Raw genomic sequence first — 22,243 nt, forward strand, 5'->3', positions numbered from 1 at the left:
CTGCTGCACCACACAGCTTGGTGTCATCAGCAAACTTGCTGAGGGTGCACTCAATGCCACTGTCCATGTCCCCCACAAAGATGTTGAATAAGACAGGTCCCAGGACTGATCCCTGAGGGACTCCGCTTGTCACTGGCCTCCACTGGGACATGGAGCCATTGACAGCCACTCTTTGGGTGCGGCCATCAAGCCAGTTCCTTATCCATCTAGTGGTCCACCCATCAAACCCATGTGTCACCAGTTTGGAGACCAGGATGTGGTGCGGGACTGTGTCGAAGGCTTTGCTCAGGTCCAGGTAAACGACATCAGTTGCTCGCCCCTCATCTATTAATTTTGTCACCTGCTCATAGAAGGCCACCAGGTTGGTCAGGCAGGATTTGCCCTTGGCAAAGCCATGCTGACTGTTCCCAATCACCTCTTCACTATTCTTTTGAGCGAGTAGTGACTCCAGGAGGATCTGTTCCATGATCTTTCCAGGCACAGAGGTGAGACTGACTGGCCTGTAGTTCCCTGGTTCCTCCTTCTTGCCCTTTTTGAAGATGGGGGCAATGTTTCCCCTTTTCCAGTCTGTGGGGACTTCCCCAGACTGCCATGACTTTTGAAATATAATAGAGAGGGGTTTAGCAACCTCATCTGCCAGTTCTCTCAGTACCCGTGGGTGTAACCCGTCGGGTCCCATGGACTTGAACACTTTCAGGTTCTTCAGATGATCACGAACCTGATCTGCACTTACAATGGGCAGTTCTTCCTCCCCGTCCCTGGCTTTGACTTCCATAACATCAGGAGTGTGGCTAGAGGCCCTTGCAGTGAAGACTGAGGTAAAGAAGTTATTAAGTACCTCAGCCTTTTCCTCATCACATGTGACCATGTCACCATTTTCCTTTCTGAGGGGGCCCACACCTTCCCTAGTCTTCTTCTTCCCATTAATATATCTGTAAAAGTTCTTAGTATTCCCTTTAATCTCCCTGGCTAGATTCAACTCAAACTCTGCTTTGGCTTTCCTAACCAGTTTGAAGTTTAGCTTCTGCTTTTACCAATGGACTTTGTTAGGTTTTCCCCCCCTTACTAAAGGCCTGTCAGAAATCTTTTTTCCCCCTGTAGGTATTTATGCCTTGTTGCCAATGTATAAGCTAATATGCATTTGACTAAGAGGATGGGATGTTTTGCCAGTTGACTAGCATAATGGGAAATATTCATGTTGGTTTTCATTCATAGTCCCTGAGTTTTTCTCTAATGGGGAAGTCTGGCTGCATTTCACATAAGATGTTAAATAGGAAATCCTTCCACAAAGCTCAGCCTCCAGCCATCCTTGGGGTAGAGCAGGAGCCTTCTCACTCTGTAGACACCTTGATGACTGGAAGTGCCCTGGGGAAGCATTACCTGTGTTCCTATGAGGACATAAGGCACGTTGGGCATGCAGACTTTGAGCTCAGGCACCCACTCCTCCTGGACGTTGTGGTATGAGGCAGGGTTCACCACTGAGAAGCAGATCAGGAACACATCGGTGTTGGGGTAGGACAGTGGTCTCAGCTGGTTGTAGTCCTCCTACCAGCAGAAAATGACAAGAATGTTACAGTGTAGGGGATTACTGCAAATGGGAACATGCTGTTTGTTCTTGTTGAACTGCTCAACACTACCCCTCCATGCTCATACATGCTGGATTAATGAGCAGAGTCATGTGCCCTGGGCCAGCGGTGCTGTTTTCTCAGCATCTTTACTTCAAAAAGCTAATTGTTTTTTTGTGTGTGTATTATCTGTCACAGTGCTGGTGTAGAGGGTAGTGTTAAACAGCATCCACTGTGACTGCCTCTAGCAGTGTAATAAAAATTGGTCTTGTGTGTACTGGCCTCAGCCCTCCAGCAGTGTGATGCCATCCTGGGAAGTATTATTAGACTGTCCCCACTAGCTGATCTCTGCTGATGACACACATCTCTAGGGACTTTTCTGTTAATATTATGTGCCCCAGTAGGCATTGTGGACTCGACCATATGCAATAAATATGGGTCTCTGGGCTATTGGTGCCATTGCAGTCATGTATGGTATGCAGTGATGTGTCAGTCAGAAAAAGGCACTCATCTTGAAAGTGCAAAGCGGATCAAATCCAGCCTGCAGTGATCTGGGTAAATCACTGGGGCTGATTTAGTGTTTCCACAGGCCCTGGCCTGGAGAAGGAGAGATGTTTTCTCTGTTGGCTAGTTGTGAAGAGGGAGAATTTTCAAACAGATCAAAGCACAGCTGTGTTATGTTGTGAGCTGGCTTTGATAGCCAAGTTTCAAGGAAGAATTAAGGTCTGTCTTCAGGCTTGAGATGTTAAGAGTGAGCAGAGGTTTTGCTAGCCGTGTGAAAGGGATGGACTGGTTCTTTGATTGTGAGAGCATATGTGGCTGTGTCTGCTATGTACTTTTCAATGAAACCTGTTAGAAAATTTCAGTGTCACAAACCAGATGCTTTTAGAGGGGATACATCTGTTCTGAAGATTTTTTTGGGGATTCAGAATTTATAAAAATGAGAAGCAGCATAACATTATAGTGTGGGAAATGGTAATACATGTTGCTGTCAGGCCTCAGTAAGCCCTAGTTTTTTTAGTTTATAGTTTCTGCATTCTGGGCAAGCCTCAAATCTCTGTGCTATGGTCTCTTTTGGTTATAACTACATTGAAAACTCAGCTGCTGCAGTTTTGCTTTGCAGATACTGAAACAGTACATAATGCAATGAAAAGAAAAAAAATGTACAGGTGCATTGCTCAGGCTTCAGAACATTTATTTGAGGTAGGAATAACCCACATTAGGTTGGGGAGCAATGCAAGCTGCTCTCTGAACTGCAGGAGAAACTGAAGCAGGACTCTATCACTGTGTGCCTAGATTGAATTGTGTCTTAACCTTGTTTCTGTCTTGCTTTAGTTGAGTCAACAAATGAGAGGGCTTAATTATAAATTGAGACTGGCAAATCTTCCTTTTGAAGTTTTGTTTACTGAGTATACAATGAGTACACAGCTGGTATGAAACATGCAGCTGGGGGTATAGCTCAGTGGTAGAGCATTTGACTGCAGATCAAGAGGTCCCCAGTTCAAATCTGGGTGCCCCCTGGTAGCTATTTTTTAAGTCCTTGGGTTTGCCAGTCCAGCAGAGGTAGCAGATGGAAAACCAAGCCACAGCTAAGACAGGGATGTATTGGTAGGCTAGAAATCACAGAAACTCCTGGGCACAGTTAAATAGGAATTAGGTCTTTTCTACCCATAAAGCTCAACTGAAAGTGCACCTACACCCATACGCCCAGTATGGGAAACATGAGAAGCTGGAAGCCATTGTGCAGCAGGAAAACTATGATACAACTGCCATCATGGAAATACAGTGGGGTGATTGGCACAACTGGAGTATTGCATTGGAGGGCTGCAAACCCTTCGGTTTATAGGCCAGGAAGGTGAGGCAGTGGAGTGGCCCTGTAAAGAGTGTTTGAGCTTAATGATGATGACAATAGCGTTGAGTGTTTATGGGCAAGGGCAACAAAGCAGATATCATGGTTGGAGTCTGTTACAGATGATCCAACCAGAGTCAAGATATGAAATATTTCAGAAGCAGCTGGGAGAAGTCTCACAATCAGTACCACTTTTTCCTGTGGAGGACTTCCACTTGTAAATACAATACAGCAGACAGGAAACAGTTATAGAGGTTCCTGAGGTGTATAAAAGATAACATCCGGACACAGCTGGTGAGTGAAACTCTCTGACCTCAGTGCCAGGGAAGGTTACAAAGCAGATCACCTTGAATGCTATCACATAGCATCTTCAGGCCAACCAGGTGATCAAGTCCAGTCAGCGTAGGTTAATGAAAGACGAGTTCTTCTTGACTAATGTGATCTCCTTCTATGACAACTAGTGAATGGCAGAAAGGCTGTGGATCTCATCTATCTAGACATCAGTAAAGCCTTAGACACTGTTTCCCACAGCATTTTCCTAGAAAAAGTGGCTGCTCATGGCTGACCCAAAAGACGTATGGTGAATGGAGTTAAATCTATTTTCTGGACGGTCTCAAGTGGTGTTCCCCGTGGCTCAGTTTTGGGCTGGGTCTGTTTAATATCTTCATCAATGATCTGGATGAAGGAATGAGAGCACTCTCAGTAAGTTTGCACCAATATAGACAGAAGTGTTGATCTGCTTGAGGGGGGCTCTAAAGAGATATCTAGACAGGCTCAATCAATGGGCCAAGGTCTACTGTATAAGGTTTAACAAAGCCAAGTGTCAGGTCCTGCACTTGACTCACAACAACCCCATGAAATGCTACAGCCTTGGGACAGAGGGGCTGGAGAGCTGCCTGGCAGAAAAACACCTGGGGGTGTTGGTCAATAGCTGGCTGAACATGAGCCAGCAGTGTGCCCAGGTGCCCAAGAAGGCCAACAGCATCCTGGCCTGGATAGTGTTGCCAGCAAGAGTAGGGAAACTATCTTCCCATCATGCTGCACTGGTGAGGCTGCATCTTCAACACCTTGTTCAGCTTTGGGCCCCTTGCTGTGAGAAGGACACTGAGGTAATGGAATGCACCCAAAGGAGGACAACAAAGTTGGCGAACGTTTAGAGAACAAGTCTTATGAGGAGCACCTGAGGGAACTGGAGTTATTTAGCCTGGAGAAAAGGAGGCTGAAGGGAGCTGGGATTGTTTAGCCTGGAGAGGAGGAGGCTCAGGGGTGACCTGATTGCCCTCTACAACTACCTGAAAGGTGGTTGTAGCCAGGAAGGGGTTGGCCTCTTCTCCCAGGCAACCAGCACCAGAACAAGGGGACACAGTCTCAAGCTGCGCCAGGGGAGGTTCAGACTCGAGGTGAGGAGGAAGTTCTTCACCGAGCGAGTCATTCGGCATTGGAACGGGTTGCCCAGGGATTTGGTTGAGTCATCGACCCTGGAGGTGTTCAAGGGGAGATTGGACGTGGCACTTGGTGCCATGGTCTAGTCATGGGGTCTGTGTTGATAGGTTGGACTAGATGATCCTCGAGGTCCTTTCCAACCTAAGTGATACTGTGATACTGTGATCTCTGCAACTACCTGAATGGAGATTGTAGTGAGGTGTCAGTCTCTTCCTCCGTGTAACAAGTGATTGGACAAGAGTAAATGGAGTCAAGGTGTGCCAGGAGATGTTTAGGGTGGATATTAGTTTTATGTGAATGCTGCAGGTTAGGAAGGCCTGGCGTAATTATGGGACACCATTCTAAGCCAGAACATCAAACGCGGGATTGTGTATACCGCAGTCAAGACGAGCCGGCGTGAGGTGCTTCGCAACGGCCTTTTCTGTCCTGAAGGGAATTGCTGCAAGTCGGCCTCCTGACATGGCCACGCGGTGGCAGCAAGCCCTCACGGAAACGTGACAGGATTCTGGAAACGGAGCGGCTACGCGTAACTACCTGCCGTATTCCAGATGTGCGCATTTAGAGGGGCTGGAACTTACTGTACAGTTAAAATTACAAACTAAAAGCCGGGAGCTCTCTGCCTGAAGGTGATGGCTGTAGGATTGTGCATTTCATTTTGCGTGGTCCTTCAGAGCCCCTAGAAAGACTGTTTTCAGGAGAAGCATCCCTGATTTGTCTTAGCAGCACAGAGCATTACATAAACTATGGGGAGGAACAGCCATGCATGATGTAGGAGAGATGTCATCTCCCATCAAGGCATGGGGGAGCTTGCACGGACGTGTTAAAGCACAAACACAAAGGTCATGGATAAGAGCAGATTTGGGCTTCTTCTCAGGCTGTGGTGGAACCTTCAGACTGCATCAAAGACTCTGTTAATGCCTACTCTCCAGGAGAAGGCTATGAAACCTTGCAATGGCTCGTTTCTCATTCAGAGATTGTTGAAGCCATGGATACCCCATGGGTATGGGGCACATCCAGGTGCAGCTGGTGATAATGGTGCTTGGGAAGGGACATGAGTTCCTGTGGGCTTGGGCTGTAGCTGGTCATTAATTTCTTTTCCCAGCTGGTTTTTGCATTTTGCAGCCTGGCTTTCCAGTTACACTGCCTGGTCACTGGTTTGGCATGGAAATGACAGTGCCAGGCCTGGCCTTTATAAGTTGTAGAATCACAGAATGGTTTAAGTTGGAAGGGACCTTTAGAGGTCATCCGGTCCAGTCTGCTTTCAGTGAGCGAGGACATCTTCAACTAGATCAGGTTGCTTCAGAGTCTCATCCCACCTGATCTGGAACATTTCCCTGCATGGAGCATCTACCATATTACAGTGTTGAAAACAAGCTACCAGTGCTTCTTCCTTATATGTTATCTAAATCTTGCCTCTTTCATTTTAAAACCATCACCCCTTGTCCTGTCACAACAGGTCCTGCTAAAAAGATTGTGCTCTTCTTTCTTATAGGCCCTCTTTATGTACTGAAATGTGACAATAAGTTCTCCCTGGAGCCTTCTCTTCTCCAGGCTGAACAACTCCAACTCTCTCAGCCTTTCTTTATAGAAGTGTTCCAGCCCTCAGACCATTTTTGTGGCCCTCCAAGTTACCTGAGTTACCTGCCTGTGACTTGCTGCAGCTGAGATAACATTGACTGATGTTGCTCCCTCCCTGCTCTATTGTGCAATCAACCTTCCAGTGTTTGAGTCCAGAAAGTACAGCAAAACATGACTGGTGTATTTTTTTTTGTGTGGCTACCATTCTGATCTCATGTATTCTCCCCACCATGTCAGCCTGTTAAAGCATTCCACATTCGAGGCCAGCCTGGGGAAAAAAATGAGTGTTTTTCCTCCTAAGACTCTTTGTGCCAGGGATGCAGAAAACCAGGTATTCCAAATCTGGGCCCTCTGCCAGCTCTCCTTTCCAGCTAACAGAAGGTCCTGTTGCAAGACTATATTTTCCAATTGTTATTTCATTAGCATTTGTTTTATAGCATTGTAATGTTAAGTGCTATTTTTGGCTATGACTTCACACCAATGCTTTTGGTAGCCACATAACATAAGGAAAAGGAGAGAGGAAAAAAAAATCCATATGATCTGTCCTTATAATTTGAGCATGTGGGAAGCATTGTCCTTTCAGCCTCTAAGGAGATAGAATCTAGTCATCAAGAAGCGATTCATGCTTCAAGTTTTGACTAGATGGCCACATCCTCTGGACCAAGGTCTGAAAGGAAAATGAGCCTGACAAATTAGAAATGGTGCTTGGAGACAGGTGGCTCACTTTGAAGCAGTAGCTGGCAAAATGACTTTAGAGGAATATGGATGGAAGGGTGAACTTTGCCAAGGAGATAGATTCGTGTTTCTTCTGGCTCAGGAGGACAAGTAAGAGGATGTGTTGCTGAGGAAATGGGTGGCAGGTGGAACTGTCAGCCTTACAATTAGAAATATTAAGGCACTAAGTAAAAGCTGAGAACTGAATGTAACTCCAGTCTCATTTGCAAACGCTTGCAGTACTGCTGGATCATGACAGACATACTCCAAGCTCTGCATTTGTGAGTGTAGAACAGGAAGTTGAACACAGGACAAGGGCTTGGGTCATATTTTGAGAGTGGATTTGAATCATCTGTTTGCACCATGTGAATTGAAAGCATGGGTGAAGGGTAAGTGACACCAAGCTGGAAATCAAGTGACTGTTGCTGCCTACATACATGTGATAGGAATAAAATCATAGACAGTGAAACCCAAAGAGTGAAAACCCCAGTCCTGCTGAGTTCAGGTTTTTCTGGAAGTGGCAGGCTGTCCTGATGCAGGTTTTTTTTACCTCTTTGCATACTTATGCAAAGCATATTCTGCTGTAAGTGGCCTTCTGCGGAGAAGGAGGGTCTTCTGCACTGTTTATGCACTTTATAGCTGTCAGACATGGCCAGTAAAAAACACAGACCAGAAGTGTTCCTGAAAACAAATCACTTCTGGGTCCCAGAGAATGAAGCAGGCTCCCAGATTTGCTTTTCTCTCCCGCTCCCTTCAGTGCCAGCTCTGAGTGCAGGAGATGGTGTATGTGGGTTTCCACCTTCCCAGGTTGTAAGGGACCTGTTCATTCCGTTCCCAGCAGCTGATTTTTTTGCGGGGTTTCCGTGCAGATTGTGGTTCTTTCTTTATTCTATCACTTGTTGGCATTTGGAGATAGGAGAGGGAAATTTGCCCATGAAAATGTGTTGCTCCCTGTGCCCTTGTATTGGCAGACAAGAGCAAGGGAGTGAGAAATGCTCACTCCTCTCTAGGGGTGAAAATGGCCTGTAGATCAGTACTGTTCTGCAGACTTTTACTGCAAGCACACTGTGTGAGATCCTGGACAGTGGAAGAAGTAAAAACATTATATATGTAAGTAAGCATGGGGTACAGAGTCTCCTGTAATGGACACCCTTTTCCTGGGTGAAGGATGTTGGGATGGGTGCCAATCTGGCTGGATTACCATTTAAAAAGTCAGTATCTGGTGACTGACAGGCTGGTGCTGTATTACATTAGTTTTCTGATCTTGGAAATGGGAATTTTTCTCTGTATCTTCAATGCCACCATGTGGTTAATGTAAGAAAACACTGGCTTTATATGAAACCATATTTGCTGTAGAAGGTTGATATATGGGAGGCTGAATAGCCTAATCAGGCTTTAGGATTTTGCTCAAAATTAATTCTTAGGGATGAAGGTATTTGTGTCTGTTTTATTGCTGAGACAGAATGAAAGCTCTGTGTAGATAATTAAAAGGTCAAAAGTCCAACCATTGCAACTCACAACTGATTGTTAATACTTGTAAAACAACCCCCCACAAATGGCAATAATAATAAAGCCCAGTACATAGCAGTAATAAACAAACCATGGGAATGGAAAATTATAGATGTTTTGCAGCAATTTACCTGCCCAGCAGTGTCATAAAGTCCCAGCAAGTGCTGTTGTCCTCCCACAGTCACAGTTACTGGAAGAAAGAAACAAGAGGCAATGTTTATCCACAGGCCAGTGGCCCCATTTTTATGAGTTTTAATCCTAAAATGTTACTAAACCCTTGTGCCAGACACATTAGCACATCTTACAATGTGCATCCTAAACCGAACACATCTATTCAACCCCATTCAAAGCCAACCTAAAGTCACAACAAAAGCAAATCCTTTAGCTAAACTCTTATTTCCTTACAGACAGCCAGGACCCATGAGCTGCACAGACTGCTACTATGAAATACCAGGAGACTAGAGAATGTTTACTTCTGTCTGTGCAACCACCATGAGTTGCCAGGACTTGAAAGTACACAATTCCTGCCTTCCCACCATGAGCATCGGGGTATGCTTGTCATGGGTAATTAAGAGTGGGTTTTAAAATAATTTTATTTCTTCCAGGCTTTGAAATGATGAAATGTTCAGTAGTGATTGATGTTTGGTGGGTGTCAGTGGAGGTGTGCTAATGCATGCTATCACAGGTCAGTGGCAGTTCTTAATATATGGGAGTCTATGGTGGATGCTTCAAAGGCCAAGGAGAAAGAGGACTGTTAATATTTGCAGGGATGTTGAACAGATTCTGTGGCAAATGAAGGAAAGCATAGTTTAGTTTATTGATCACACTCAGCATGTTTACTCTTTTTGAAGGTTTCACTTTGGACTTAATTTTGAACCCACCGATACTGATGGAAAAAACTTTTCTCATTGCCTTTGGATGAACCTCATTAGTAACTGATATCTGTGATCGGTATTCTTTTTGTATAAAGGATATGATCTGTGTTAATGATATTTAGTTAACCAGTTAGTCTGCTTAAATCATTACTACTTAATTGGAAAGAAAGGGAAAGAATCCAATTCCACCTATTAGTCAACAGGAAAAGTTTGTTCATCAGGAAGCTTGCTCAAAATAATAGTACTCTTGCCCACAGACTATTTTATTTTTTTTTGTTTGAGCACCAGGGCAAACAGCTGGAGTGAGCACAGAGCTATGATTGGGGCAGGGAGGGCTAAGACTGGTGTCCACTGGCTGATCTGATTGCACAATTTGCAATTAACGAGAGCTGAGAAAGATTACTAATTACTTTTGGGAAAGTGAAGGCTTGAAAGCATCACATAGGTTCTTGTTTATAAGATTTTTGTAGGAGCAAAGCATCTACGAGTTCATAGAAGTTAAGAGTTCCTGCACTGGAGAAAAATGTCCTGTCTGAAATCTCTTGGACCTGAAGCTTCTGCCAGCATGGCTGGACAGGCTGATTATTCAGCAGCTTTACTTGCTTGCAAAGCGACAGGGTAATTTTGCTAGCTTATAAACAGAACAAAAACCTGACATCTTGAAGGTACAAAGGCTCACCAAGGACCAGATTTGCTGATGAGAACAAGCTGGGCTGCGCTTACCTGCTACTGGGGCTGTCTAGTGATGTGTGGGAGAAACACAAGATGGGAAAGAGGCTGAGAACTTTTCTCCTGCTGCTCAGTTCAGGAGGTAGCTTTTACACAGTGCAGCTCCCAAGGCAGCTCAAAATGGGGTTAGATATTTACCATAAATGTCTATGTTTGAAAGAGCCCAGCAGGGTAGAGGTACCACGGTGGGGAGATGGGTACCAGCACAGACAGGAGACGGGTCAGATGCCCCATTCTCTTGCTTCAATCTGACTTAAATGAAGTAATTTAAAAAAAATCTCCCCAGAGCCCTAGTTTTCAAATTTTTGTGGTGTAGGGAGTCTCAAAATGTCCCAGTAGAGATGTGAACTGTACAAATCTACTGAGAATACATTTTCCTTGGCTTCATTTTCAGAAGCAATGGGGGCCACAGGTGGTCCTGCACAGCTTGCTGGAGGCAGATGGGAGATGGCTGGTTTTTTCCAGTTGAAACCTTGGCCAGCCTTCAGTATGCCCTTGTGTCAGGAAGTGCAAGATCCAGTTCTGTTCTGCTGGTTTTAGTCTGCTCAAGGACCAGCTGTGGGAAGATGTACCCTTCAGCTGATGGCAATTTTCCAGCTGTGGTGCATTAGTCTCAGCTGGCTGAGATGGTATTTAGGACTACACATGGTGTTTAAGGGCTGCCTGTGAACATCAGTTATACTCTCTGTCCTTGGCTGAATATGAATGGAGTCTGCAGAGCACCCCCAAAGCAGGATGTTCACAGGACAGCTGCATGGCCATGGGTTGCTTAGAGATGCAGGTGATCTAACATGTCTGATGAATATGAAGAGACATTTGCCATATGTCAGTACTAGAGAAGTTAACCAGCTCTGCCTTTCAGGCTGGCTAACCCTGAGTGCAGGCAAACTGAGCTGGGTCTTGTTTACAAAGATCACCTTGGGTCTTCAGTGTTTTTAAAACTGAAAAGTCACACTGAAATTTACTCTATCTTGACTTGGGCTGCTGTGAAGTCTTGCTGTCCCACCTCTTGGTGCCATCTGACTGACAGAGCTGCACTGGCAAAAAGCCCTGGTACAGATATGATATTGTTGCCTTGATCCATCAGTTGATGCTGTTTGGATAGAGGTCTAGTTCATCTCTAGTGCGCTGTGCTTTGCCAGAAGAATATGCTGTAACATTTCCTAAACTATGTCCTCTGTAGTCTATGAAGCCATGGATATTTTTTCTGTGGAGCCACACATGGAACAGTTATTGATAGTTTGTACAGTTCATTTAGACTCTTGATGACCTCTGGGAAATGCTGAGGGGGTATAAAGACATTGGTGGTGTCCCACCAATAGTCTTTATATACACAAGGGCTAAGAAATACAAGAGCTTTTGGAAAAAGCTTGCACATCACACTTTAATTCTTCCTAGAGCATCCCACCTCTTATGGGTCCTGCTCTGAATTTCTGTGTGGCACCAGCCATTTATCTTTTTTTTCTTACTTCCCCTCCTTTTCCCTCCCCTTTTCTCTTTCTCATATTCTTCTTTTCTGTTCTTATTTTGCTTTCCCTTTTTGTTTTCCCAATCATCTTCTATACTTTCTTGTTGATGATCTAATCTAGTTGATCATCAGAAGATATCATTCCTGTCCACATCATCTTTCTAAGTTTACAGGTACCACCCCAGCAAAACTATCTTCTTGGCTAAACTACAGCAACAGGCAAACTGCTGTCTTTGTGTTCCTGGCTCTGAATGCAGTGGATCCAAATGGCTCACACTGACAATTCAAATAATCACTGGCTCTTGAAACAGCAATGTCTAGATTAACACATTGGTGCTGAAATCTCCACCACACTTGCATGCAGGCAAAACAGATGTCAAATAAAAGGCTTTTGCCTGTGAAAACAACATGGCATTTTTATACTGTGAGTTTATCAGTCTGCCTCTATCAGGCAAAAGGCTGTTCATCATGTCAACTTGGTAGGTCAGTTTATGAGCTGAGATTGTTCTTCTTGATTTGTAGGCCTCAGTTTTGGCTTTATCTCAGTTTACTCTTACTTACTCTGTTACTATCTTTTCATGTTGTCTCAGTGGCCAACCCTATGCAAAGACAATGCAGAATTCCTTCCCAGTGACTGGGTAATGGAGGCTCTTTTAGCAGCTTGTGAATTCAGCTTTATGAGCAGTCTTGCAGTAACAAGATAAATCCCAACTCTCCTTGCCATTTACTGGCTATATTGATATATTGGTTAAACACTGAAGCAGCATGGCCTTTAACACAAAGTGCAGTAGGGACAGCAATAAAACATGGCTGAATACTTGCACAGCTCTGATTCTCATTTGGCTCCAGCCTGGCTTGCATCAGACGATGTGACAGGGCAGACATTTTCCTGCTTTCACTAGGTGGTTTTAACCAAGTGCAGGATGTAAAAAACATAGCTTTTAAAATGTTAGTTAGATCATAAATTTGCTGGGTATTTCTTGCTAGAGTTTGAATAACTATTTTGGATCATCACCAGGTCTATATTGCAGGTCTATGTGCCCCAGGGGTTTTGCTAAAGGAGTTTCAGCACGGACCTGTGAAACATACTGTCTAGATTGAAGGCCACAGCAGAAAGGCAAGGTGTTACATGGAGTTATTTTGTGGGCTGGATCTGGTGTGTGGACCATAAACTGGTCTGAGCCAGGGGCACTATTTTAAAACAAGTGATCATTTTGTGTTCCTGGGTACAATATTACAATTTCTGTTGATGCTGTCCAGGTTGCACAAATTCATCTGTTAATAGTCAGACTTTGCTAAATTCTTCCCTCGTGTTTCATTTGCTTCTAGCAAAGCCCTGGCAACTCTGTGGGATTGAACTGCACCCATGGAAAAGCCCTTCAGCCACACAACAGCAATGTCCATAGTCTATGCTGACAGAATTTTTTTGCTGCCCTCCCAGTTTCCCTTATGTTTCATTAATAGTGCAAAGCAACACATAAGTCTCTGGTATGACACCAATCTAGGATGCAATAGCTCAGATGCGCTTCGCTATGGTACAGGAGAGTGAATGTACTCGTCATAGGGAATTTTTGTGAAGAAGTCCTTGCAGAAACACATGACTGTGAAACCACTAGCCAGCATAAACACCATATCTTAAGAAATATTTGATGTGATACCACATGGGAGAAATAATCTTCTCGCTCTTGTCAACAGACTAAGGTCTAGCTACTTTGGAGAGAGATGTCAGGACCATGACAACAAGTACAGGTGGTAGCACTTGCCTGGATGGAAAGACTATTTTTTTTGGCAAATTAGTCAGTGTTAAGCCTCAGGCTTTCATAAGGGCTGTCTTCTGGATTTGTGCATCTGTGTGTTCACTATGATAATATGTACCTGATGCATGGTACTTAACACAGGCTAATGGCCATCAGTATAAGAACAACTGCAAATCTGGTTGACATGTAGTAGAAATGACCAAGTCTGTTTCTTTTACAGTTGGGAAAGAGGATGAAATAAGAAGAGCAATTTTTGGTCAGCTGTAGTGGAGTAGATGGAAGTTTTGGGTTCTTACTACTTTAAGTTATGGGTAGACACTTGACTGGATTTTTCATTTCTAGATAGAAAACTCTTCACATGTACCCTATATATTTCCTTTCATTTCCAAAGGTGCTTGTTCATAGAGGCCTCACTCAAGAGCAAGCATCAGTGTTTTAAACTCTTGGCTTCAGCTTGTGCTCAGTTTCACAATACTACTTCAAACCCAAAATTCTTTTCTCTAGCATGTATGTAGTGAGTGAAGCTCTACATGAAACGAACTGGATCTGATCAATGTTTTGAATACACATCACATAGTAAGGAGGGAGGATAGCAATGAGAAAGACTGAGAAATATTTTTGACTTTAAATTACATATGCATACACATAGACAAATGTATTTTAGATATAAAATGCACTTTGCCCTGTTTCTAGTTAAACACAATTTTCAGTTGTAGAGTGAAATATTTTGCTTTGACTTGGGGCACACTAACCATGCCCAGGACATTTGGAAAGGGGAAAAAAATCAAATTCACAAAGGAACATACAACTTATTGACAAAATAATAAATGAACTGCTCTATATTCAATGGCAGGGACTAGAACCACAGTGCTATTCTGGAGGATTAGAGCAGCTCCTAGGGAGGTGAGAACCAAATCTCCTTTTCAGTTCTTGCAGTAAATTCAGAAGCAGATACACCTTCTTCCTTGTGAAAATGCCTCAAGTGTGCTGCAGCACCAACCCGTAACATGAGAACGTTTTCAGAAATGCCAGAACCGTTTGTGCCCAGTTTCCTTAGTGTTCTTTACTAGAATTATTGCTAAATCATTCATATAAATCATGCAGCTCACCTGCAATTCTGAGAGGGAATTTGTGGTTTGGTGGTTTGTTTGGGTTTTTTTGGTGTTTTTTGTTTTGTTATAGTTTGGTGGTTTGGTGTTTTGGTTTTTTTTAATGTTTTCCTCATGACAGATTTGAGGTTTAAATTGAACTCCTTAGAAGGAGCCACCAATCAATGATTTACCCAGGAGATTTTACTTGGTCTCTGATAATTATCTTTGCAAGGCATGACTCAAGTCCAGACTCTTTGTGAACTAGTGCATTGTCTGTGGACAGTGCCAGAGTGTCTCAGAGACCTTGGGTTCCTTCCTCTGGCACCTTTGAGAGTGATTTCTGTGAAGTTGTCATTGATATAATGCATGTGGTGTGTTCTCCAGCACCAGATACCCCTGGGGAATGCTGATGCTATCTTTGCTTTCTGGGTAACATCTTCCTTTCTTCCTGAAGGCAGTTTTGTGAAAGGTTTTGTATTGAACTGGCAATCCCTTTCCTCTTTATAGATATCTTTTGCTCTCCAGGGCTTACCCTAGAGATGACTGGGTGGATTTTTTAGGAGTTTGAAGAAGAAGAATTTTTCTTTGTTCTGCTTAGCTCCTAAATAAAGTTTTCTGTGACTGAAATGTGAGGGTCCCTGTAACATTCCTGTTAGGTACTGAAACTCAAACATGTCTCAGAGCAATTTTGCTCTCTAATGGCCTTTGGTTCCCATAACAGGCATTTAAGTAACTGATCTGAAATTCTATATCCCAGGCTTAAGATGCAGCAGCTGTGAATTTTCAATAGAAAGAAAAATGTGGGCAGTGCATTTTTGGTGGTACCTCCTAAGTGCTTCAGGTGCATTTATAAATCCTATTTTGGCTCACCCAGGGTCTGCTAGAGATCATGACTCAACCATTCTTCACTTGCCCATGTGAGGATCATCTCCAGGAAACTGAGTTAACGCATTGCTCGTGGCATGTTCCCCCATTTCCTCCTTCTTGACAAACAAGGTTTGATTGTAGCCAAAGTAGTTTAACTATGTTCTTTCTGAAAGGAAAATTAGAACCATGCTATTTTGCCCTGTAACTGGCCTAAATACTGCACTTTAGATGTAATTTGTACTAAATATTATTGGTTAATTGCTCCTGTAATCATCTACCACTAGCTCATATGGGGCTCCAAGAGCCAGCATTTTTTGAAGGAAAGGCTCTAAGTAAACCTCACCAATTTCTGTCACCTCATCAATGAATGAGGTCTATGTTCTGCTGAGCAAATACTTTTGCCCATCTGATATTTACAATATCTGAAAAACATTTCCAGTCTGCTCCCTGTGTTGGGGGCACAGGGAGGCCTCCAGGGCTAGGATTCCGCTGATTTCACTCAGTGTAGCTCTTGGTCTGATGAGGTGGTGAGGAATTCATTGCTTTGTCTTTAGGACATAGACATTTAGTGATTTTAATGCCAGATAGAACTCATAGCACCATTTATTTTGCTCTAAATAGCTTATCTAGTGTCTTCCTACAAGGCATATTTTCTTGTTCTAATAGCTGTCATTCTTATAGCTCTTTTCCAAATTCTTTTTCAAGCAGTCATTAGGACTAGACAGTATGGTCTAGCAATGGTTTCATTAATGATGTAGCCAGAGGAAACATGATTTTCCTATTTCTACCTGTCATCCCTCAATGGCTGTTCTAAAGCTGGCATTGGTTGATAATTCTCATTATTTAATGAGTTTTGCAGTTCTTTATGCTTTTCTTAAGGCTAAAATTAAGTCTTTTCAGTATTCCTAAGGTTGGAAGAGACCTCAAAGATCATCGAGTCCAACCTGTCACCACATGACATCATGAGTAGCCTGCCCACTGCAGGCTTGAACTCATGATCTTCCCATTAAGGGTCTGATGCGCTACCAACTGAGCCACCTGAGGGGATTCCTTAAAGAGCATGGGGCCCAGCACTGATCCTTGGGACACGCCACTAGTGACTGGCCACCAGCTAGATGTGGCACCATTCACCATCACTCTCTGAAATAGAGCTGTCAGAAGTGGGATTCAAACCCACGCCTCCAGGGGAGACTGCGACCTGAACGCAGCGCCTTAGACCGCTCGGCCATCCTGACCTGCCATTTTTCTTGACTCTTGTATTAGTAAGCCTTTATATTATATTCTTTTTATACAACTTTTATATAACTCTGCAGTTGTATGGAAAATTGGGAGACTGTAACTCAAAAGCCTACTGAAGGCATCTCACAAAATGGAAGGCATGCTCCTGCAACGCTCCCATGGTGTGAACGTCAATGTTAAAGACTCTGGGAAGTCTGGGACTAGCTGTGCAGAGACAAGCTTTTTCAGCAAGACATTTCAGGTACTTCTGGAAGCATCAGAGGAGCAATATCCAAACACTTCTAAATGTTTCCCTTCCAGACGTTTCTCTACTGCTTCTAGGGATTGCTCTAAACTGTGGACTTTTATTTCTTGAATGCAGCAAGGGACACACTCTCCCCTCTGCCTTGTCCATACAGGTTTGAGGATTCCAGTGGAACTGATGGGAAAATACCCACCTCTGACTCTTATTACAGCTGGGTTGGGAAAGCAGGGTGACACCAAATGACAGCTCCATTGTCCCATTTTGCAACAGGAATAGATTCATGTAGAGAGTGTCATCCTGGAGTAAGATTTATGACATATGATGTAGGTTTTTTGCATCCTGAGAGGAAAAAAGGTTACAGCTATTCACAGCTGAGTATTTATCAAGCAGAGACAGCAAACAGAAAAGAGGTACCAGTCCAGCAATTATTTTTATTCAAGCAGATGATATGAAATGCTGTAAATAATTCATAACACATTGAGAATTCAGACTTCAGCATTGTCCAGTTTACATGACAAAGAACATAAGCAGTGGAGGTGGATTAGGAAGATCAAGCAGAATGAATCTAGTCCAGAAATTGATGAAAGAGAATGGAAATTCCCAAAGCTTTCAGAACAGGTACAACACTAAAACATGAGCCAGCTTCTTCCCAGACTGGGACATAACTTACTTATATACAGCATGAGTGAAATTGTTTTATTAGAATCATTGGTCTTGTTGTTTGTAAAGTCAGCACTGGAGGATTTCCCCTGCATCTGAGTGAGTTATTGCTGTGCTAATCAATCCTTAAACAAATTCAGCTTTGCTGATAACAGAGTCCAAGGAACCTTGAGCACCCTGTTTCTCCAGCAATACAGTCCTGAGGGAACCGTTGGGACCTCACCATTGTGGAAAGCTATGTTAAATGGAAAAGACTAACATGATTATAGTGCTTGGGCAATTGAAGAACAATTGACATTGCATCCAAATGTTTTGTTAGATTTCATTCTCTCTTAAACAGAGGGCTGTGCACTGCAGCTCACTGCACCGTCACCTTTCCCCATGGAAGGCAGTGCTGTTCCTGAGTTAGAAACTAGTAATAACTGCCTAGGTAAACACACTAAATTTGCAGGCAAATAGATTCTGGTGCCTGTTCCAATGGTATTATAATGGAAGGTATTTTTACTCTTCACTGAAACCAATACTACTAAACCTAAGCAAATGATAGACAAAGGAACAAATGTAGCATTCTATAATGTAAATAGGTAGAACCTGAACGTCTTACCAAAAATGTTATGATTGTTCCTAAACAATGAGGAATACTAACTGTCTTCTTAATCCTGATGGAGAAGTGCTCTTCCTGACACTGTGGAATTTTTTTGTGACATTGAGATGAATGAAAGGACAAAATTTTGACTGTGACCTCAATGTGAGCCTATCCAAAAATTGAAAGGCAGAATGTAGACTGCTTTTGTATTCTGTATTTTTATGTCTTCTAAAGGTTTGGGCAGGCATTGGAATAGGCTGCCCAGGAAGGTGGTGGAGTCACTGTCCCTGGAGGTGTTAAAAAAATGTGTAGACATGCACACCACATAGTTTAGTGGCCATGGTGGTGTTAAGCTGACAGTTGGATCTGATGATCTTAGAAGTCTTTTCCAACTGAAACAGTTCTATGATTCTATGATTTTAAACCTTCCATCACCATAGCACAACAATTATGGTTTGAGTCAATAGCAGAAGTGGAGGAACTCTGGGATTATTAAAGAATAACTGATAATTGGTGTTTAAATATCTATTTGGACCTGCCATGGCATTTTCAATTTATAGTAACAGATAAAGTCAGTCAAGGCTCTTTAAATCAACTGCTTATTAAAACTCAGTTCTGTGAAGGATGTATTTGGAATCATCTAACAGTGATGCTGAGGACAGGGTAAGCAGAGCAAGGAGTCGAAATTTTACCCCGAGGAGAAAAAGTGGGACTAAAGGGAGTCTTTGATAGTTTTCCTAGGTCCTCTCCTCTGTTAGTGTAAAGCAACAAGTCATTCCTCTAGCTGCAGTTAAGTGCTGGGAAAAAGACTATCTCCAAAGTTATGTCAAGCATCTGGTTATCAAGGGAACACAAGACTTGATAAAAAGAGTCAGACTAAATGGAAGATTAGGGACAAAAATGAGACCAATCTCACTGAAAACTGTCCAGGCAATCCACAGGGTGTTTGACAAAATAACTCTGGAGCATGAGAGGGCAAGGCTTTCAGCATAGTTGAGAGGAATTAAGGCAGCTCTCTGCTGCTATTTTTCTAGCACTGCTCAAGGATCAGAGCTAGGATTGGTTTTGCCTGGAAGGGAGAGGAAAGCAGTCTGGGAAGGCAATGCTGCCTAACAGCCCTGTTTTTTTTGCTGTTACAGTGTCTTCCTAAAAGCCATGGTGGTCTGCCTTCATCTGAGTTAAAGGGTAGTGGGAACAGATAATATTGATGGATGGGCATGAAATCTCTGCTCTGCCATGGACACGTTGCCCTCACTGTGGGCTGGACCTTCAGATGGTAGAGTGGCTATATCAGAGTGTTTTGTACTGGTAGAAAATCCTATGCTCTGAACGTGAAAGGGGTTCCAGGTACTTGGTGAGAAAGAGACCTCAGCAAAAGCATTTCAATATGACTTTAGGGAATTGAATCCTTGAGGACTTTGATGCTGTCAGATGGTGAAACTTCAGTTTCAGGTACTCCTGAAGAGTGCCTGGCTAAAAGTGACCAGTGGGTCTTTTGGGCACTGGCCATACCATGTCTCAGTACTGCCCCACATTAGTCAGTGTTGGCAATTGTGGTAGAACAACCAAGGAATGAGGGACATGGAGCTAAGATGGACTTGTTCTGGGTGCTGGGTCAGGGTGGGAGATGAGATATTACTCTGGCAGTATTAGTGCTACAGCTTGCAGTGCACTGTGGCACATCTTGCTGCTGCTGGATGTAATTCAGGGGAAAAATGACCTTTTTTTACCCTTGTCATCAATGGACAGTACAGAAGCCAAAACTAGAAAGGAAGAAATATTTACCTATGATATACATAGATAGACTAGGAGTGTATCTTCCATAAGAACATGATATTAGGGGAAAGGTGATTAATATGCAGGAATATAAACCAGGAAGCAGCCACTAGCTTGGCTACTGCCTGTGCCTGGATTTCTTATTGCTTACATTCAGGTGCCAGGCAAGCTGACCAAATCTACCCCAAGTTATCTGCTCTACCTCATGCAAAGGTGTGGCTAGTGATATTCAGACACTTTTTGGGTGCCAGATTTGGGCATAGACCTGCAGGGCTTGTGTGTCCCAGGCTCTGCCATGTGCATTTGAGCAAGACACCTGCAGCTGGGCCTGCTTTCTGGCTCAGAGAGCAGAGCAGTGCCTTGGGCATCATTCCAGAGCTAAGGCAGTGTAACTTAAAATAGCATCTGATCCTCTGAGCTGTAAACCACTGGGACAGGGGTACATTTGGCACACTGAACTGAATCTAGCTGTCTCCAATGTGGTGTACTGCATGGCATGTTAAGTGCAAGACTTCAGGAGCACTGGATTTGCCCAGACTCCATAGCTGATGTTTTATGTACTCTCACTCTTGGGTTTGGCAGGGGAAAGATTAAATGACATTTTGTGGCCACATCTAACACCAGCCTCTCTGACGCTTTGTCTGCATCTTGTTTGACCTCAGTGTTGGCTTTTCCCATGCACATTTTCCCATGAGGCATTGCTTGAAAGGGCTTGTAAATAAAATACCTGTTTCTGAACCTAAGAAGGACCATGACAGAAACTCTGCTTTGCATTTCCTAGAGACAGAATCATGCCCATTGTACTTAGCAACAGGACCAAATGTTAACAGCTATTTACCCTGCAGCTTGCAGAGAGTAGCCACACTTGTGGAGCAGCTCTAAATCTATATGACTTAGGAAGCTGAAATGTTAAACACTGTAAACAGAAATCTTGGAAATGTTTAAAATTTATGATAAGGAAAATCTAATGTTAGGAATATTTTTTTTTTTCCCCCTTAGCTACCACAAAGGTTTTAAATGCTTTTAATGCTTTTTCTACATCCTGCTGAGAAGCTTTACACTTTACTTTCCAGTGAGTCAGCTACTGTAGACAAAGAAGTGATTGTAATTTTGGAAAAGCAACAGATGCAGATGGATTAATTGCCTGGTCTTGACTCTGCATGTTTGTGTGTGTACATGTGAAAGGGAGAAGTGGGTGCAAACCTGTGCATGGAATGCCATTATCCTTTATTCAAGCATGATTGCACTCAGGTAAAGTGGAGTGTGATCTAGCCCCCATGGTTTAAGAAGGGTATTTCCTATCATGAGGGATGGTTTAGTGGTCTTTTCAGCACAGACTTGGAATTGTGAAGGGCATGAGGCTGCATGTTGGCTGCAACCCAGCCCTGGATATACAGAAGAGGTGCTGAAGTGCCTGGCTGAGCTGAGGCCAGAGGATTTTTCCTTTTGGATAGGGAAAAAAAAATAAAATCCTGCATAGAGCTGGACAGGAATTTTCAGCTACAAAATGTGATTTCTACAGAATCAGAGGTTTCCATGGGAAGCTGTCACTTTCAAGAGAGGAGATCAAATGTTTCCACTGGGAGAAATGAAGTGAGATGATGTGAAATAACTGACCCTCATCTGAACTGTTCCGTTTGTTGAAGAGACCTGAAGCAGTTCATGTAAAGCTCTTTCCCTGCTGCAATGGTAACATGTGCTGTGAGCGATGACTCCTGCACTGGAAGGAGTTAACTCCCAAGGGGAATCCAGCCATGTAGACCTTGGATGCCAGGGAGGTACCCTGGGAATCTTGGCAGCCAGTACTTTGCTGGGTGATGGCCAGTGGAATGTGGATGGGGAGCAAACCAGGAATACCCAGATCTGGGCTGTGGGCTGCCATGGGGTGCTTTTCATGATGGTGAAAACAAGGTTTAATATAAAATTTAAAATTTTGGGGTTGTTCCAAATGCATTGAACCAAGGGCTGGTGTGGATGGGGATGACCATTACATTGATTTAAAAGTTTTGAAGTGAGGCTGAGTTTTCCCAGCAGATCCACTTAATTATTTTTGGTTTTATTGCAGAAGGTTTACTTTTATGAAAACTTTGGTAATTTTTAACCTAGCATTCTTGTGTACAATGACAATTCTGAAATATGTAGTCCTTCTAATCTAAACAATTCTCTTCAAGCATCTCTCTCTTAGATTAGGATTAATTAATTTAACTATTAATCATCCCATGCTTGAATACAATTTCTCAATTAAATCACATGTTCTAATTCAGCTGAATTTCCAGGAATGCTTTGCACTCCC

The 22,243-nt window shown here is 43.2% G+C and overlaps 1 protein-coding gene and 2 non-coding genes across 3 annotated transcripts in view; 1 reads left to right on the forward strand and 2 right to left on the reverse strand.

The window, feature by feature from the left end:
• The window catches only part of RHOJ (ras homolog family member J), a 65,948-nt gene that overhangs the window by 10,173 nt on the left and 33,532 nt on the right, over positions 1 to 22,243 (reverse strand). Inside the window, exons 2-3 of the mRNA XM_068148927.1 lie at positions 8,790 to 8,848; positions 1,381 to 1,545 (exon numbers count right to left, since the gene is read on the reverse strand). Of these exons, the coding sequence (XP_068005028.1) occupies positions 1,381 to 1,545; positions 8,790 to 8,848 (224 nt within the window). The remainder of the gene's footprint in view (positions 1 to 1,380; positions 1,546 to 8,789; positions 8,849 to 22,243) is intronic.
• On the forward strand, positions 3,014 to 3,085 carry TRNAC-GCA (transfer RNA cysteine (anticodon GCA)). Its single transcript has one exon. It is a non-coding gene; the product is annotated as a tRNA-Cys (tRNA).
• Positions 16,598 to 16,680, reverse strand: TRNAL-CAG (transfer RNA leucine (anticodon CAG)). Its single transcript has one exon. It is a non-coding gene; the product is annotated as a tRNA-Leu (tRNA).

Source organism: Melanerpes formicivorus, unplaced genomic scaffold, assembly GCF_026170545.1.
Source record: "Melanerpes formicivorus ecotype bairdi unplaced genomic scaffold, bMelFor1.0.p_v2 SCAF_17, whole genome shotgun sequence".
In the NCBI taxonomy this organism is placed as follows: domain Eukaryota; kingdom Metazoa; phylum Chordata; class Aves; order Piciformes; family Picidae; genus Melanerpes; species Melanerpes formicivorus.